The sequence below is a fragment of the Lactuca saligna genome, chromosome 8 (assembly GCF_052625555.1).
Source record: "Lactuca saligna cultivar CGN05327 chromosome 8, ASM5262555v1, whole genome shotgun sequence".
Lineage (NCBI taxonomy): Eukaryota > Viridiplantae > Streptophyta > Magnoliopsida > Asterales > Asteraceae > Lactuca > Lactuca saligna.
This window is the reverse complement of record NC_136424.1, coordinates 163,513,334-163,531,051: the sequence shown is the minus strand read 5'-3', so window position 1 is coordinate 163,531,051 and position 17,718 is coordinate 163,513,334. Positions and strand designations below refer to the sequence as shown.

Below are 17,718 nucleotides of genomic sequence, written 5' to 3'. Positions count from 1 at the left end.
TTTTCCAAAATGAGGGTAAAATAGCAAAATCGAACACTTACCTTTTGAGGGAAGGAAAGAAACCTCCAACCAGGGTTTGCTGATGTCCAGGAGGTGCGAACCACCGCGTCCCTACCACAAAAACACATCACCATTTTAATTTTTGATCTCTAAGAAATTGTGAACATAGAGTAGGAAGAGTATGAAGCTCGTGAAGTTGAAGATGGAATAGTGATGTAGCTCTGCTTTTATTTTGAATAAGGTTGCAAAAAAGGTCCCTATAAGTGGAAAGATGAAAATACCCCCATCTTTATTGCAGGTAACGGAGCATATGGACGGAAGTTAGTGGGAGGGACCAAAAACAATGGAAAAATCCAATTTTGGACCAGTGGTGCATCATAGTATCGTTTTGGATCAAAGTCGCATAATTTTGCCAAACACAGGGACCATTTTTGCAATTTTGTCTTTCTGATTTCTTCTGGTAGTCTAAATCTTGTGGCGGATAAGAAGGTCTGATCGGGCAATTTCCTCCATCGATTTCATCAAGAACCACCAATGATCTTTAGGGCTTAATCGATTTCATCAACTTTGGATCTGCCTCCATCGATTTCACAAGCAACCATATGTTTGATTTTCGAATAACGTGAATCAAAACCACCGACGACCTAAGACCACTCACTGGCCGTTTTTTTTTTTAATTCATGAAATGTGTCTGGGTCTCTGAAGATGTACACAAAATATAAACCATACCATATGTGTTTTTAGTTGTTTTTCTATCTTAGAAAATATTATTTTCAAAACTAATAATTTCCTAATTAAATACAAGCGTTGATAATATTTATTAGTAATCAAATTCTAATAAATAATCAATAAGTGATAACCATTTATAAGGTGTGATCATATAGGATCATATGTTATTAGCAAATATCATTCTAAAATGATTCTTGAGAATATAGATATTTCAGTCTTCACTTGCACAAGACTTATCGTAGATTGATATAGATAGTGGTGAACGTCTATCAACATTTTACTACCCCCAATAACCTACGACGGAAATGCCCTTTATTAATATCTAATTCCCAAAACCTCAAAGTTACAATTGATGTATAAGGTACGTTTATCAGTTATCCTTTTTGTTATAGACATCATGTTGAACATGAGATTTGGATCACAAACAATTTCATTTGGTGTTTAACTTTTGGTAACACGTGTTAAATGTCTAACTCTCAATACATAAGAGGAACAAATCTCATATTAACTACATACGTCTCTTGCATAGTTCATACCTCACTTGATAATGACATTTATAACTGTGTGGTCATAGAACAACATTTGACAATATCAAAATATAACAATCCCCACACTCAAGTCACAATATGCATTAAAAGATATAATAAGGTGGTGATGAGGTGATCCTTTAAACTTTAATTGAGTTTAATGGAATGTAAAGTTTAATGAGTAAAATAGTGTAGTTGGTTGAATGTCGATGTGACAATGCATTGAACTCTTAAGAGTTCAATTCATTAGAGATAACCTTAATATATATATATATATATATATATATATATATATATATATATATATATATATATATATATATATATATATATATATATATATATATTAATGGAATGCTGGTGTGACAATGCATTGAATAAATATTTTTTAAAAGTGGGTTATAGATGTTCCACACCTCTAATAAGTTATTTATGATAGGGTTGTTCAAAACCGAATATCTGAAATTTCGGATACGGATTTAAATATCAAATTAGATATCCAAAAATTTATCTTCTTTGTTTAGATCTACTTAAAATTATTTATAAATCTGGAATAAATTTAAAATGAAGCTGTATAGAAACGGAGAACAAATATTTCAATGCATCATATAAAACATAAAAAATAGTTATTAGGAAACAACATTCTTGATGAATAGCATTTACTCTTACCGATACTAAAATCCACCTAGCTACCACCATCAAGCAAAATGTAAATTAATATAAAGATTGAACATAAAAACCACCACTGTCAACTCCCATGAATTTGTAGCCTATGTAAACGAAAATCTAGATTACTCTAAATTAATATTGAACTAAAAAACTTACAGATCCTAAGACTAGTGGGTATGAGCCGTTAAAAGGTGCCGGAAGTCCTATGTGGCATGCCTTAACGCCGTTAAGAACAAATGAACATAACCTGAGTTTCATGTTATATTAAGGTATGTTGGTGTCATAATATATTGAAACGGCTACCATTATTGGTTGTACATAATCTCTCTCTCTCTCTCTCTCTCTCTCTCTCTCTCTCATAACACCATATTATAACATGCAAACATCGTCCCCACTTCATGTTATAACATTTTCTTAACACCATATTATAACATGTGAACATCGCCCCCACTTTATGTTATAACATGTTGGAATGTGAGATGCCAATGTTTGATATTATAACATCCAATCCTCAGCGAACCCATATCTTGCAGCTTAAACGAAAATCATAAAATGTCAAAAGTGAAGATAGTGTTCATGAGAAAATATGTTTTTGCTGCTATAAAATTGATACGAAACCCTAATCCTCTTAAACAAACATAAATATACTAAATTAATAATTTAATTTTTGGGTTTTCGATACCTGAAATATCTGAAATATTAGAAAATGCTCTCCAAATTTGAATCCAAAAATTCGAATATTCGAATTTTAGGATAATTTCAATCGGATTTTGGATATGGATATTTTTAAACACTATTTTTTTAATATCACTTTGTCGAACGCTTATTTATATAAGGTTTTGACAATGTGTAAACTAATCCATTTAATAATAAAAAATCGTATCGGTGATCAGTAAACTAAACCATTTTTGATGTGTCTGTGGGTGAACCCCTGGAAACGCCATCGAGGCCTCTACTAAATCAGCATCCGCAAATCCATTACAATCAATCCACTGTGTGCACCATGGCTGCTCTCACCTTTGCTCACCACATCCTTTTCTCCAAACCCTCTGTCTTCCTTCATTCAACCAAAAATGGTTTCAACACCTTATTTTCCGTCTCCGTCCCCGCACCTTTCCTTCGCCGATACAAATCCTCACAGACAATAGCAGCAGCTTCTTCACTCCTTGAACTTGGTGGAGTTAAAATTTCGAAAGAAGGTATTCTAATCTAACCCCTCCTCATTCAATATTTTGGTACTCTTTATTTTTTTTCTGCTTTCTAGGGCATATCATGTGCTGTGTAATTCACCATATCTTAGCTCAATGAATGCTTTCGTTTTGATTTGTTAAATTTCACATACACGTTGATTCAGGCGGATTGTATTGTTTCGATTGTGGAAAACTGAAGATTTCTTGTTTTAGTAGGTGTTTGGATTTGAGGTTTTAAAGTTTCAAGTGATGTTTGATAGTCTGATAATCGGTTGAAATACAATGTTGATAGTGCTTGGATGTGTTTTTTACTCATAAAATCGTACTTATAACTTTATAAATGTACCTTCATTTCTTTTTTCTTCCACCTCTTTCTCATATAGCACTGATTAAATGGTATATTATCAAGTCATAGCTTTGGAGTTATAAATCTATTTATGCTTTTCACTGTGTGATACAGATGTGGTTAAAGATGAACCAACAAATAATGTCCCTGATTTGATATTCACTAAACTTGGATTGCAACTTCATAGAAGAGATCATCATCCTCTTGGAATCTTAAAGAATGCAATATACGAGTATTTTGACACCAACTATAACAATCAGTTTCATAAGTTTGATGATCTCTGCCCCATTGTTACTACAAAAGAGGTAACAACTTTTTATGTGCATCTCCAGTTTTAATTATTTTGATTGTCTTTGTGTCAAGAAAGTTCATCTACGTTCCTATTTATAGTTCTGACTCTTTATTTTGTTACAAAATACTCATGACTATGCTATGAATGCCTATTTAGAACTTTAACTACAAGTACATTGCTAGCTCTTGCATTTATCCCATATTTTTAATCATATCAACACCTATTTTCCCATAAATTTCTGCATACTTTTTAACATAATGGAATATCATTGATGAAATCTTTATTAATGCAGAACTTTGATGATGTGTTGGTGCCTTCTGATCATGTTAGTAGGAGTTACAATGATACATATTACATTGATACAGAAACAGTGCTGAGGTGTCACACAAGTGCACATCAGGCTGATTTACTGAGAAAAGGGTATGCAAATTTTCTTGTTACTGGTGATGTTTATCGTAGAGACTCCATTGATTCAACTCATTACCCTGTATTCCATCAGGTATCTCATTTTTCTATAAAGCAACTATATAATTAGTAAACAGGGTGTTACTTTGGGTAGTGATTCTGTATATGTATATGAGAATGTGTAGATGGAAGGAGTTAGAGTCTTTAGTCCAAATGATTGGAATGATTCTGGAATGGATGCTACTTTATATGCTGCACATGATCTAAAAGCATGCCTCGAGGGTTTAGCACGCCACCTTTTTGGTAACAAGTTAAATTCATAATCCAAATGAAATATAAATATATTATATTCTTTTGTAAAATGATATAAAAGTAACTAAAAGAGTGAACATCTACTCATGAGGTGAATGTAGTATGCTTTTTAGTAAAAAATGAAATATGGTTTTTGGAATTGAAGTCCGTTTAAATATTCAGGTGCTGTTGAAATGCGATGGGTTGACTCTTATTTTCCATTTACGAATCCATCTTTTGAACTCGAGATATATTTCCAGGTATGCCATTTTTTTTAAAACAAATTTATTAAGAGTAAATTACACGAATGGTCCCTATGGTTTTAGTTAATTTGCGCGTTTGGTCCCTAACTTATTTTTTTAACTCGGAAGGTTCCTACTATTTGTTTTTGTTATGCGCTTGGTCCTTATTGTTTGTTTTTGTTACGCATTTGGTCCCTGTCTTACCTAAAAGATTATAACTCCCTCCGTCCCAATATTATTGTCCATATTATTGTCACAGACAAAAAACACACAGATTAAGAAAAGCATTAATTGTCACTAACTTTATATAATAAAATGACAGTTTTGTCCTTACTTTGCATTTAATGTTCCATTAAATGCTTAGTTGGTTAAGTAATAATAAGGGGGTATTTTGGTAAAAATGTTATTTATTTATAGAAGTGGACTATTATTTTGGGACAAACCAAAAAGGAAAGATGGATTATAATTTTGGGACGGAGGGAGTATTTAAATAGGGAAAAATGGTGGGGTAGGTAAGGTAAGGTGAGGGGGTGGGGTTGGGGGCGTGTTTATTTAAATAAATTAAAAAATCAAGGGCAAAATAGTCTTTTTAGGTAAGAACGGGACCAAGCGCGTATTAAAAACAAATAGTAGGGACCTTCCGAGTTAAAAAAATAAGTTAGGGACCAGACATGCAAATTACCCTAAACCATAGGGACCATTCGTGTAATTTACTCATTTATTAATGATTGAATGATAATTTATAGGAGAAGTGGTTGGAGGTTCTTGGATGTGGGGTAATGGAGCAAGAAATATTGAAAAGAGGTGGGAAAAGTGATAATGTGGCTTGGGCATTTGGGCTTGGATTGGAAAGATTAGCCATGGTCTTATTTGACATTCCAGATATTAGACTCTTTTGGTCAACCGATAAGCGATTCACATCTCAAGTAATTTTAAATTTTACTACTTCTTGAATCATCTAATTTTGTCTTTTTGTTGTTTTTTAGATGGATGGATTGTCAAGGCGTGTTTGGTTCGTGGGATGGAATTGGAATACAATACGGGATTCCATTCCGTTGATTGTTTGGTTACGAAAAGGACGGAATTCAATTCAATTATGTTGGGATTCCATTCCTTCTAAAAACATTCCAAGAACCAAACACCTCAACTTTTGAAGAATAAAAAATGGAAAATATCCTTTATATTTAGTTATTTACCTTTCATGATTATATAGTAATATACATAGAAGAACCTAATGGGATTTTCATGATCTCCCCCCTTTACCAATGCAGTTTACAAAAGGTCAACTTGGGATAAAATTCAAGCCATTCTCAAAGGTTTCTGCTTCACTTAATTTTCTTTTAGCAATATATGCAACAATCTTCCATTTTAACACTTATTATTATTATTATTTTCAGTATCCACCTTGTTATAAAGACATGAGTTTCTGGATCAACGATTCGTTCACTGAAAACAATCTGTGTGAAATTGTTCGAGGTGTTGCTGGTGATCTCGCAGAGGAGGTATAAGTTTTTTATTTATTTAATTATTTAAGCAAAATTATTTATCTAAAATGATTTTCCATATTTGTTGGAATTATTGAACATTCATTTAGGTGCAATTGATTGACAATTTCACCAACAAGAAAGGAATGACAAGTCATTGCTATCGGATCACTTATCGCTCCATGGAGCGTTCTCTTACAGATGAGGAAATAAACGAGTTACAGGTATATCAATTTCTTTATTATAGCATACTACCTTTATTTTTTATTTTTATTTTTTTCTATTACATCATTAAACTATGCAAAATAATCTACCCAAATAAGAAAAAAAGTTGGAAGTATAATTTTGCCTTTTATTTTTGGATGTTGATGTAGTGGAATGTTCGAGATCAAGTCCAAAGCCAGATGAACATCGTTCTAAGATGATTTCCAATATGCCAAATGGAATTTTGTGAATACCTTCTATTTATGTTTTTATTTATTAATGAAGACATTCATATGTTGCATTATTACTTCTAATTTCAACATATGTAACCCTAGTTTTTTGTTTTTATCATATGATAATAAAATAAACTACAACTTTTCTTACATACAACAATTTGAATGATCTTTATGTATAATCCAATACACTTATTTTTATTCATGTTATATAAAAAAAATGAAATTATACAAAAAAAACTTGGCCAACATTCAAAAGGCTCTCATGAGGAACATTAAAAATAACACTATTTTCCCTACATATCTTTCTCAAAAAAGCATACAAATAATCAATACAAATCTTCTTATAACACCCCGAATCTCTTCTCGCCTTCACAACTGTATTCCCCAAAATATGCACAACTCCGGCATCGCGACACCGCGTCAAAAACTCAATCTCTTCCCGCCCACCACCACCGTGACTCGACGCCGTCTCCGTCTCCGTCCCCGTCTCACTCACCGTATCATCATCGGAAATTAAAATATCAACAACAGACGAAAACGTATTCTTATCAGATAAACCCGAAACATCTTGCTCATACAAACTGTATTCATCTGAATCCGAACTCCCATCCATCAACGACTCAAGTTTCACAAACAAAAAGATACTATCCAGCAACTTCTTCTCAAATTCATCGTCCTTTTTCTGATCTTTATACCCATACCTCGCGACACACCGGAAAATATGGTAGTTCTTCGGTCCGATCCGTTTGACCAAAAACCGTTCGTCTTCCGGGACGGAATAAACCGGGAGAGATTTAACGCAGACGAAAACAACCACCGTATGGATCGCCGGAAGATTCGTGATGAAATGTGAGAAGATCCGTGGGACGCCGCTTGCGAGTTCGGTGTACACGAGTCCGATTCCGGGGACGCGAACTAGCCCTAGACTTGGGCCGAGGTTAAGGATCCATCCCATTGAGATTTTGTTTTGCATTTCGAATTCGTACCTTTTGACTGTGCCGTAGTGCCAGACGTACATTATGAGGAGGAACACGGCGGCGATTGCTAGTGGGACCCATGCGCCTTGGTCGATTTTGATCAGGACTGCTGAGAAATAGGTGCATTCGACTATGAGGGATAGAAAGGTCATTATGAAGACGAGGAACCAGTTGCAGTGCCACACCAGGAGCATGATTAGGATCATCAGGAATGTTGTTACTAGCATCACTATTACTACTGCTGTGCCTGTTAACAAAGAGAATCGAATAGTATAAGAGGGCATTAATGTCTTTTGGGCGTAAAGTGTAAACTTTTTTTGTCATGTTGATATATGATGAGGATATGAGTATCATGGGAGATTAAATAATTGTAGAAACTTTTTATGGATATTGTTGTTGAGATACGAGGGCATTTATGCGTTTTGTGTAAAAGGGATTGAGACGATTTTTGGATGGTATAAAAAATTACAAATTTTGTCATATTGATGTCAATTTCAATATATTTATTATTTTTATGTCTTTTTCATATACAAAACCAAATTATTTTCCAACATTTTGGATAGGACAAAAGTAACCCCAACTTTCCAAGATTATTTTTAAAGATAATGATAAGAGGACATTTAGGTGTCTTTTATGCAGACAAAGATCTCTCCCATCTTTTTTTGGTTGGACAAAAATTGAAATTCCCGACTTTTTGGATGGGTTCCCAAAAGTGCAAATTTTGTACTAGTGACATCAAACTCATTTTCAGACTAAATCAAACGCAGTACAAACTGTTATTTTCATGATTGATTATAAATTATTGCAATAAAACTTACCATAAGCATTACCGATTTGGGTTTGATTTTTGAAACCAGTTGTTACAAGAATGCACAGAATCATGAGTGCCCAATTGATATCCGGAATGTAAATCTGGCCAAGAAATTTTCTTGATGTATGAACGACTTTGACTCGAGGGAAACAACCAAGTGCACATGCTTGATTAATTATCGAAAATGTAGCAGATATTGACGCCTGACTTGCGACAATTGCAGATAGTGTTGCAATTACAAACATTGGCCAGTATATAGCTTCTGCAACATTTTAAGCAATGTATATTATTATTACTTCAGTATTTGAACGTCATTTATAAGAAATTTTGCAAGGTCATTTACAATGGAAGTAGGAAGCTATAATGCACAAATAAATGAAGATATATTGCTAAAACTTTCATTTAACCCTTTACTTTTTCCTTCCAATTTTTATGTTCTGGAATATTTTTTAATCATTATTTAAAAAACAAACCTGGAATAGAGTGGTAAAATGCATCAAACACTTGTTCCTTGTTTTTCATGAGGTAGGCTGCTTGTCCACAATAAGCTAATAGAAGACAAGGGAACACAACCGTTGTAAATGCAATCTGGATTGCAGAAAGTGGATAATGAGCAAGATCAGCAAATAGTGCCTCCGTCCCTATCACAAAATAGCAACACATACTATAGTTTGGTACATTTAAAAAAATACAATGTTTTAATAGACAGAGAGAGGAATCACCTGTTATGCTCAACATGATTCCTCCGAGGGAAGTCCAACCATCTTTTCCTCTCCTTTTAAAGTACCAATATATATGCAAAGGGGAAAAGGCCCTCAATACAGTCTTGTCATGTTTTAAAATATTATAAATTCCAATTCCTCCAATTAAAATAAACCAAAGCAATACAATTGGAGCAAATAGCCATCCAACTTTATCAGGACCATGATGTTGTAGGCAAAATAAACCAATCAGTATAAAAACAGCAACAACCACGATAAAATCTGCAACAAACAACAACTCATAAGCATATTATATGCAATACTTACATTAAAGATTAAGTGAGAATAACAAATTTAAGATGAAATTATTTTCATACCATTATCCATCCCGGGGTGTGTTACCTTGATGCCACTAGAAGCCGATAAAACTGTTCAAATCACAAGGTTCGATTCAAGACACAGTCTTTTTGTATACAACACTTTAACAATATTCTTTAATTTTAACACGAGAGGAAAAAAGAAGGGGCACAATTCACAAATAGGTAAAGGGTTAGTGTCTTAATACATTAAGCCATGTTTTTTTTTTTTAAATCATTCTGTTCAACTTAAATAAAAAAGAAACAACCATGTATAATTGTTTGGATTAAATGCTTAACCCATTAAGCTCATGAAGGAAAAAATAATGGCACATAAAAAAACCAAGTTTTTACCTGAAATAGCAGGAGTTAGAATCCCATCTCCAATCACCATACAAGTGCCAACAAGTACAAGTACAAGAAGTGCATTCTTCTTTAATGCATGTGCTTCTAAACATTTCTTGGTTTTTTCAGGAAATGAGTTCTCATGTGTTGGGGTATAAATATAAGTAGTCAACTTTTCATCAGTCCGATGTTGATTTGGAATTGTACTAATTTTTGCATGTCGACACAATAGTGAGTAAAGAGCAAATGTTCCACCTAAATAACGAATTCAAATTTCGTACATGTTATTCATTCGTTAAATATAACTTTAGAATTACTTCTATCTCTTGTTGTTTTACAAGTATATAATGGAAAATAGAGAAGGGAAAATTTATTTGAAAAGCAATGTACCTTACTCTCACTACCAATATGAGCAATATACCTTATTTTTTTAAAATCAAAATAGCAATATATTTAGATCTTTTACACATAATAGCAACATACTTATACATTTCTTTATTGATAATAGCAATGTACTTAATCTTTTACTGATACTAGCAACATAAGCACATTGTTATTATGTGTATAGAATTGTAAGTACATTGCTATAATATGTAAAGAAATGGAAGTAAATTGCATATTGCTATTATCAGTAAGTTGCTATTTTAAAGAAGTAGGTGTACCTTGACCATTGTCACTAGCACGACAAACAATGAAGACATATTTGATGAGGGGCACAAGTGTAAGAGAGTATATGATTAAAGAAAGTGCACCAACAACGTCTTCAGTGTCATTGATTCCTTTAGGAAAAGTATTGTAAAATACATATAATGGAGAAGTTCCCAAATCTCCATAGACAACACCAAGACTTTGAAATGCAAGTCGCACAAGTAGCAATGTGGAACATTTCTGTATCAAAGGATAATATCAATAAGGGAAAATTGCAGAAAGTAGCAACATACTTTACTCTTTTTACCAATATAAGTAATGTAATTTATTTTCTTTACCCATAATAGCTTTGTCTTTACACCTTTTTTTGTACCAAAAATAACAATATGTAAAATCCATACTAGAACATATTCATCTTTTTTTACACGTAATCCCAACCTACTTACAATTCTTTACCCAATGTCCTATAACAAAGACAAATAATGTGTCAAATATAAATTATTGATTAGTTTTTAAAATGTGTCAAATGTCCTATAACAAAGACAAATAATGGCACAAATGCACAATCAATGCTATAAATATTTTGTAAAGATTACATTGGGGCTAAGAAGAAAGAGTTACCGATTCTGTGTTCATATGCTTAAGTCTGCTAGCTTCTTCATCCATGGGCGGATCAAATTTTTGCTGCAAAGCCCACATGCCACCTTTAACTTCACTCTCCTCATTCATGGACTTTTCCATCTCAATCAAATTCAGGCTGCCTGCACTTGCAACAACCTATGTGGCTTCCCTCTAAAGTGATCGACAATAGACAACATCATCAACTCAAAAACAATTTAATCGAACTGAGCTCCAATTTCTCATTCAATCAAATTGACTACAATCAACAAAATGGAACTCAATTTCATCACTATCTGAAGTGAGATCAATCAACTCTTTCATTAGAAAAAAGGAACAAAACACGTTCCTTCAAGAAGATCCGAATTTTCTGATCTAAAATCGAAAAAGCATCCAGGACATCTCAAATTGGACCTGAATGGATAACAATGAAGAAGAATTACAAAGATAGAATTGTACGTCGTGTCGACAATGAAGAAGAACACAAAAAGCAAAGAAAATGGAGGGAATCAACACGATTTTTGATAATTGCGAGTTTAATTTGAATTTGGGATTGATGCAGAAACGATTGTGTTAATCAGGAGATAGTTTAACATTTGACAGACCAAGAAAACCTGTTTGTCTCTCAAGAACGCCTTGATTACTCAGAGAGAAGAATTCGACAACAGTCACCAAGAGAGATGGAAGCGATCGGTTTGAATTTTTGATAATCATGAAAATTTTCATGCGACGCGTTCCATCAATCTCATGCAAATCTATGCATGTTCTTTTTCAAAATAAACATAATATCTTTTAGAGTAAAATATTGTCTTGGTCCATGTGGTTGTCCAGTTTTAACATTTTTGGCTTTTTATTTGGGATTTTAACACCACTAGTCCTTATTGGAGGTTTGGGTAAAAATCAAGTATTTGTCTCAGTTAGGCTCCGTTAAACCTTTCTAATTGCGATATAAAAAGTTGAATTTTCCCTTACTCTTGAAAGCCTTATACCCGACATAAACCTCATAAAGGCAAAATCACATCCTTGACACTTGACGTAAATCCCAATGATTTCTTCCTCGGCTACCACGATTTCTTCCTCAGCTACCACTGTCAGCTCCAACTCTAAGAATACTTCAAATAGAAATAAATTGGGTGTTAGGAGAGGTGGTTTTGCATTCTGTACGTATGGCACCTGATGTAACTACTTCCGGTTAGGTTAACATGATAGGATGGTCTTAATGAAGTGGTTGATAGTAAAGGTCCTAGTGAAGTGATTCATAATAGTCTTAAAAATGAGGTACAAAATGGACTTAATGAAGATAGTCAAGTGGTACATGATGGGCTTAATGAAGATGAGGACGTTGGTGAAGGGGAAGGTGATGATGCAGATGAGGGTCTTAATGTGGTAAGTCATGTTCTTAATAATGATGAGGGTGTACATGCACAACTTGAGTTTAATGAGGGTGATTATAATGATGTCTATACATGATAAGTCCTGGCACATGTTGATGAGTTAGTTATGATACTAGAGGCATGGTATACTATGGTAGCAATAGAAAGTATGCTTGTGTACAACTTGAACCGGATCACACACCACCAAATAAGTTAGGTAAATTTTAAGTCCTTGTAGATGTGTAAATTAATTTTACAAAAGTCTGTTTTGTCCACTAATTTGGTAACGTACCAAATATCAAGACCAAAAATTTTAATTTTTAGATTAATGAAACCATCTTTCAAAACATGTCCACGTAACCATAATAGAATTAAAGTGTAATCAAAACATCCAAATGCATCAGTGTCAAATAAAATGCAGAACAATGTGGTGTGTGCGTTGTGAGCTCTTCCCCTTGGATCCGAAAGTACCTGAAACATAAACTAAAATTGTAAGCACGAAGTTTAGTGAGTTCCTCAAGATACCACATACTATACATATTAAACACATAATGGGCCCCATTCGGCATCGAGCCCCGCTCGGAACATATCTGTCTGTAAATAATGGGACTCGCCCGATATACATACAAACACATAAACAAATGCAAGAATAAAAAGATAAATAACATACAAGATAATCATCATGCCCCGCTTGGCATCGGGCCTGATCTGGTATACATATAAACACATAACACATGTAAGAGTCACGCAGACAACTAGCATCATAATCATGACGAAAATTTAATAGGGGTTGTAATCAACAATGCACAGTTAGATGAAAAAGAGCTATGTACATTTATTTTTAATCCATAACGATATTTTCTTTTTTAAAGAAAAGATATCAACACATTTCTATTTTTAATACAAACAACAAATAAAATGGACAAATTTAGAATGACAAAAAAGCACCTAAAGGAAATGATTCTTCAAAAAATAACTTGTGTTCCTGGAAATATAACACGTTTTCGAATAAAAATAATTTCTGAAACTAACTATATGTATGACTAGCTTTATATGATATATTTAGAGAGATATCATATGTCAATACAAAAAGATTAGTGAAATTGACGAAGAATCAACAACGATGAAATGTATACATCAAATATGGTGTATAAAAAGTGTTGCATGATTAGTAATATATAGTCAATCATATGTTTGTAGATATTTGTATACAATCCAAACTTTTTATTTTTTATTGTTACTGATTTCGTATTTGCTAACATAATTCTTATTGACAATTATTTAAATGTAGTAAACTATTTGTACAAAACAACTAACCGTCTGAAGAAACTAATTGTTGAAAAAAATTATTCGTACTCGTCGCTTGGCACGAGTAAATGGCTAGAGTGTGTGTGTGCGTGTGTATATATATATATATATATATATATATATATATATATATATATATATATATATATATATATATATATGGGAAAATCTCATAAAAACCCAACGTATTTTCATCAAATGCTTAAAAAAATAATTATATTATTTTTTAGTGCACAAAAACCCTTATATTTTATAAAATTCTTATTTAAGGTTTTCTATACTTAGAAAAACCTAATCTAAATGATTAAAAAAAACATTATATAATTTTTTATAGTTCATTTAAACCCTCATATTTTTTTTGAAATTTTTTAATCTAATGAGTTGTAACAATCAAAACGTTGTCAATCGAGTACATAACATTTTTAACTGTTTAGGATTTACCGAGCTCAATGCATTAAATGATACATTTTAAAAAAAATATAATGGTTTTAACGTAAAAAAAAATTATATAGTGGTTTTTTTAAGACTTTAATAAAAATATGTTGACTTTTAATAAGATTTTCGATATATATATATATAATCGGGACAGAACGGGTCAGGACGAGAATAACCCACTCCCTACCTCGAACCCAAAATGATTGAGTTTCGGATCCGATAACGACCCGTTACCGGACCCGAAATAATTGAGTTTCGGATTTCCCAGCTTTTTTTTTGCCATCCCTACAGTGTCGGTATTAAAAATTCCCGATAGATTGAAGATATTTTGAACACCTGTAAATAAAATATTCCCACTTCAGTACACGAGGCAGTCAAATGAGGTGTGTTCTTGCTCTGTTTTGAAAGTTTAAACGCCTTGTATGATTTGGTCTCTCAAGAACTGCTCAACCTCCAATCACCGGATATCTCTTCGAACTTCCTTCAACACGAGGACATGCTTGCCTAAATCAGCAAACACCAAGATTATATATTTTTTTCGATTTCGGTTTTGAAACGTAACTGAAAACATCACATCACAAGTACTCGTTCCAACCATTCTTGACGATGGCAGCCAATATATATACGAATTCCTCACCACATTCCCAGGTAGAACTTGTCTGTAACAATGAAATTGATGCTATTATCCTTAGTTATATTGATTTCATTAGTATCAACAGCAACATCAGCGCCAATTTACGCGAGACCCGGATGCAAAGATATGTGTGGGGGTGTCCGGATTCCATACCCATTCGGAATCGGGTCAGGGTGTTATATCAATGAATGGTATGCCGTTGATTGCAACTTATCAACACCATACCTTTCTGCGATAAACAACCTGAGACTATTGTCTTTGAATCTGGAGAATCAAACGATGGCTGTTAATGTCTCAATGAATTCGAATTGTGCAGACACAATCCGGAACAACAGTCAGATCTTGAGCGTCGACTTGGGTGATAGCCCTTTCCTCTTTTCTCGAGAAGATAACAAATTCACTGTCGAGGGGTGTGGAAATGCAGTTATCTTGGAGCAAAATAACTTGGTCACAGGGTGTTCGACGATATGCCCAAACCAAACTATCAACCCAAGAAACAATTGTTATGGGATCAATTGTTGCCAAACCACGATTCCTTACTATCTTAAAACATACACCATCGATACTACACGCTTGCAAAGCCAGGATTCGGGTGGAGTTTGTGGGTCTGCGTTCCTGGTGGATGAACAAATGTACTCTTTTCGCAAGTTTTCAAGGCAATCTGCCATTGTTGGCAACTCCTTTGTTCCAATTTCACTTCGGTGGACTCTAAGACTAGAAGAAATCGGTGAAAGTGATTGTTCTTCAATGGTAAGAGAGGATCTTTATCTGGGTAATGGTACCAACATTGAATCTTACAAATGTACTTGTAAGCCAATTGAAGAAGGAAGCCCGTATTTAACCAATGGATGCCAAGGTACGCATTCTATTTCACTAATCAATCTTTATTTCCATTTAGCTACTTTCAAATTGTTGTTTATAGATTATAACTAAAGGTGTTCGTTTTTGGACCATGTGATATTCAATTTTTACTTTTGTTTGTTTTAGCTGTTGGACCATGCGCCACGTGTATCAATGGATGCGTGCAAATTAATGGGACAGGGAATTTCACATGTCTTCCTACTCAAGCTAGAGGAAAATCATCAACGACTGGAGTTATTCTAGGTAAAATCACAAGCCATAAGTTACTCCTTTTATGTAGAAAGATTCGACTTAAAGAGAAAAGTGTTGGTTTTCTGTAGGTGTTAGCATAAGCATCGGGGTACTACTTCTTACAGCAACCACCTTCGCTTTATACAAACTAATCCAAAAAACAAAAGACAAAAGACAAAAAGCACGATTTTTCAAACGAAACGGAGGCCTACTACTAAAACAACAAGAAACTACAGACGAAGGATTAGTCGATAAAACCACACTTTTCACTGCGAAAGAGTTAGAAAAAGCAACCGACCACTTCCACGAGAATCGAATCCTCGGTAGAGGAGGCCAGGGAACTGTCTACAAAGGCATGTTAACCGATGGAAGGATTGTAGCTGTGAAAAGATCAAAAATAGTAGACGAAAGCCAATTAGAACAGTTCATCAACGAGGTGGTTATCTTATCGCAAGTCAACCATCGGAACGTGGTCAAACTTCTCGGATGTTGTTTGGAAACCGAAGTCCCTCTTCTTGTATCTGAATTTGTATCGAATGGGACTTTATACGAACAAATTCACAATGAAACGGACGAGTTCCCGATGACATTAAACACACGGTTACGGATCGCAACCGAGATCGCTGGAGCTTTAGCGTATTTACATTCGGCTACTTCAATTCCGATATACCATCGGGACATTAAATCGACTAATATACTCATGGATGACAAATTTCGAGCGAAAGTTTCGGATTTTGGGACTTCGAGATTCGTAGCAATTGATCAAACACATTTGACGACGTTAGTGAAGGGGACTTTCGGGTATTTGGATCCGGAATATTTTCAATCGAGTCAATTTACGGAAAAGAGCGATGTTTATAGTTTTGGGGTTGTTTTGGTTGAGCTTTTGACGGGGGAAAGGCCGATTTCAGTGACGCGAATTGGTGAGCATAGAAGTTTGGCGACTCATTTTATGTTGGCTATGGAAGAAGGTGAGGGGATGGGGGTTTTTGATCGGAGGATTGTGGAGGAGGGTGGTCGGGTTGAGGTTATGGCGGTGGCTGAGCTGGCGGTGCGGTGTTTGAATTTGAACGGGAAGAATAGGCCTACGATGAAAGAAGTGGCGTTAGAATTGGAAAGAATTAGGGCGAGTTATTTACCATCTGGAAATGGTGTTGGGAAGTTGAAGTACAATGGTGGAATGGAAGAAGAAATGATTTTGTTCTCGTATGATGATGATGATGATATACCATCAACAAGTACTTATTGATTAAAATGTTTGATTTACTTGAATTATTTATTATTATTATTATTATTATTATTATTATTATTATTATTATTTATTTTTTTACATTTATTTCTTGTTTATTATACATAGGAAACCACTTTAATTATGCTCTTTGTGAGCTGTTGTATTTCTTATTTATATCATATGAACTTAGAGATCTTGCTATGGACTTTCTAAAACATTTACGTTGTGTTTCTTAATCTCTTATATTCTGCTCATGTGTGTGAGGTTACTTGTTTTTGTCTTCCCCTTAATAACATGCGGTGGTGCATTCAAGCATATGTTAGTTAGGACATTTGGGTTAAAGCTACCGAATTGTTTGTATACACGTTGATGCAACTAGGCTTGTGATGTCTTGACCCAATACAAGACAAAGATGTACAGTTGAAGGCAGAGGTTAAAAGTCAATGCCTTATGCTGTGTGCAACAAATAGTCATATTGAGTTGGAGACGAAAGGTATGACCAAATTACAAACATGTGTCAGCAAGCTATTTGCGAGCCTTACCATCTTGAGGTTGAACTAGACGATAGGGAGGG

General features: G+C 34.1%; 3 protein-coding genes across 6 annotated transcripts; 2 read left to right on the top strand and 1 right to left on the bottom strand.

Annotated features, from left to right (window-relative positions):
* Positions 1-2,785: 2,785 nt before the first annotated feature.
* Positions 2,786-6,772, top strand: LOC145011987 (phenylalanyl-tRNA synthetase class IIc family protein). Its single transcript, XM_078970749.1, has 10 exons — positions 2,786-3,124; positions 3,576-3,766; positions 4,046-4,252; positions 4,344-4,461; positions 4,633-4,709; positions 5,438-5,617; positions 5,963-6,007; positions 6,089-6,193; positions 6,286-6,399; positions 6,550-6,772. Exons 1-10 carry the CDS (start codon positions 2,929-2,931, stop codon positions 6,598-6,600), a joined length of 1,284 nt encoding a protein of 427 aa, XP_078826875.1. The 5' UTR covers positions 2,786-2,928; the 3' UTR covers positions 6,601-6,772.
* A 66-nt stretch (positions 6,773-6,838) lies between these two features.
* Positions 6,839-11,355, bottom strand: LOC145013288 (potassium transporter 10-like). Of its 2 annotated transcripts, none has more exons than XM_078972091.1 (8): positions 11,075-11,355; positions 10,468-10,693; positions 9,815-10,060; positions 9,482-9,532; positions 9,126-9,386; positions 8,877-9,044; positions 8,386-8,665; positions 6,839-7,862 (listed from the first exon to the last, which is right to left on the bottom strand). In XM_078972091.1, the coding sequence occupies exons 1-8, from the start codon at positions 11,192-11,194 to the stop codon at positions 6,839-6,841; spliced, it is 2,376 nt and encodes a 791-aa protein (XP_078828217.1). In that variant the 5' UTR covers positions 11,195-11,355. The 2 variants fall into 2 exon arrangements, with proteins under 2 accessions (XP_078828217.1, XP_078828216.1); XM_078972090.1 differs by having other exon boundaries at positions 6,839-7,839; positions 8,411-8,665; positions 11,075-11,225.
* A 3,194-nt stretch (positions 11,356-14,549) lies between these two features.
* LOC145010915 (wall-associated receptor kinase-like 1) lies at positions 14,550-17,222 on the top strand. Of its 3 annotated transcripts, XM_078969490.1 has the most exons (5): positions 14,550-14,835; positions 14,907-15,012; positions 15,138-15,677; positions 15,809-15,925; positions 16,003-17,222. In XM_078969490.1, exons 1-5 carry the CDS (start codon positions 14,794-14,796, stop codon positions 17,160-17,162), a joined length of 1,965 nt encoding a protein of 654 aa, XP_078825616.1. In that variant the 5' UTR covers positions 14,550-14,793; the 3' UTR covers positions 17,163-17,222. The 3 variants fall into 3 exon arrangements, with proteins under 3 accessions (XP_078825616.1, XP_078825615.1, XP_078825614.1); XM_078969489.1 differs by having other exon boundaries at positions 14,907-15,677; XM_078969488.1 differs by having other exon boundaries at positions 14,550-15,677.
* The last annotated feature ends 496 nt before the right edge of the window (positions 17,223-17,718 follow it).

What these genes read in the sequence shown, in the direction of transcription:
- LOC145011987 (XM_078970749.1), top strand. Translation starts at nt 2,929, where the DNA reads ATGGCTGCTCTCACCTTTGCTCACCACATCCTTTTCTCCAAACCCTCT. An exon ending in TTTAGCACGCCACCTTTTTG is followed by an intron (nt 4,462 to 4,632) that starts GTAACAAGTTAA and finishes TTAAATATTCAG; the next exon opens with GTGCTGTTGAAATGCGATGG. An exon ending in CTGGTGATCTCGCAGAGGAG is followed by an intron (nt 6,194 to 6,285) that starts GTATAAGTTTTT and finishes ACATTCATTTAG; the next exon opens with GTGCAATTGATTGACAATTT.
- LOC145013288 (XM_078972091.1), bottom strand. Translation starts at nt 11,194, where the DNA reads ATGGAAAAGTCCATGAATGAGGAGAGTGAAGTTAAAGGTGGCATGTGG. An exon ending in AGCATATGAACACAGAATCG is followed by an intron (nt 10,694 to 11,074) that starts GTAACTCTTTCT and finishes CCTTTGATACAG; the next exon opens with AAATGTTCCACATTGCTACT. An exon ending in ATTTTACCACTCTATTCCAG is followed by an intron (nt 8,666 to 8,876) that starts GTTTGTTTTTTA and finishes AAAATGTTGCAG; the next exon opens with AAGCTATATACTGGCCAATG.
- LOC145010915 (XM_078969488.1), top strand. Translation starts at nt 14,855, where the DNA reads ATGAAATTGATGCTATTATCCTTAGTTATATTGATTTCATTAGTATCA. An exon ending in TTTAACCAATGGATGCCAAG is followed by an intron (nt 15,678 to 15,808) that starts GTACGCATTCTA and finishes TGTTTGTTTTAG; the next exon opens with CTGTTGGACCATGCGCCACG. An exon ending in AACGACTGGAGTTATTCTAG is followed by an intron (nt 15,926 to 16,002) that starts GTAAAATCACAA and finishes GGTTTTCTGTAG; the next exon opens with GTGTTAGCATAAGCATCGGG.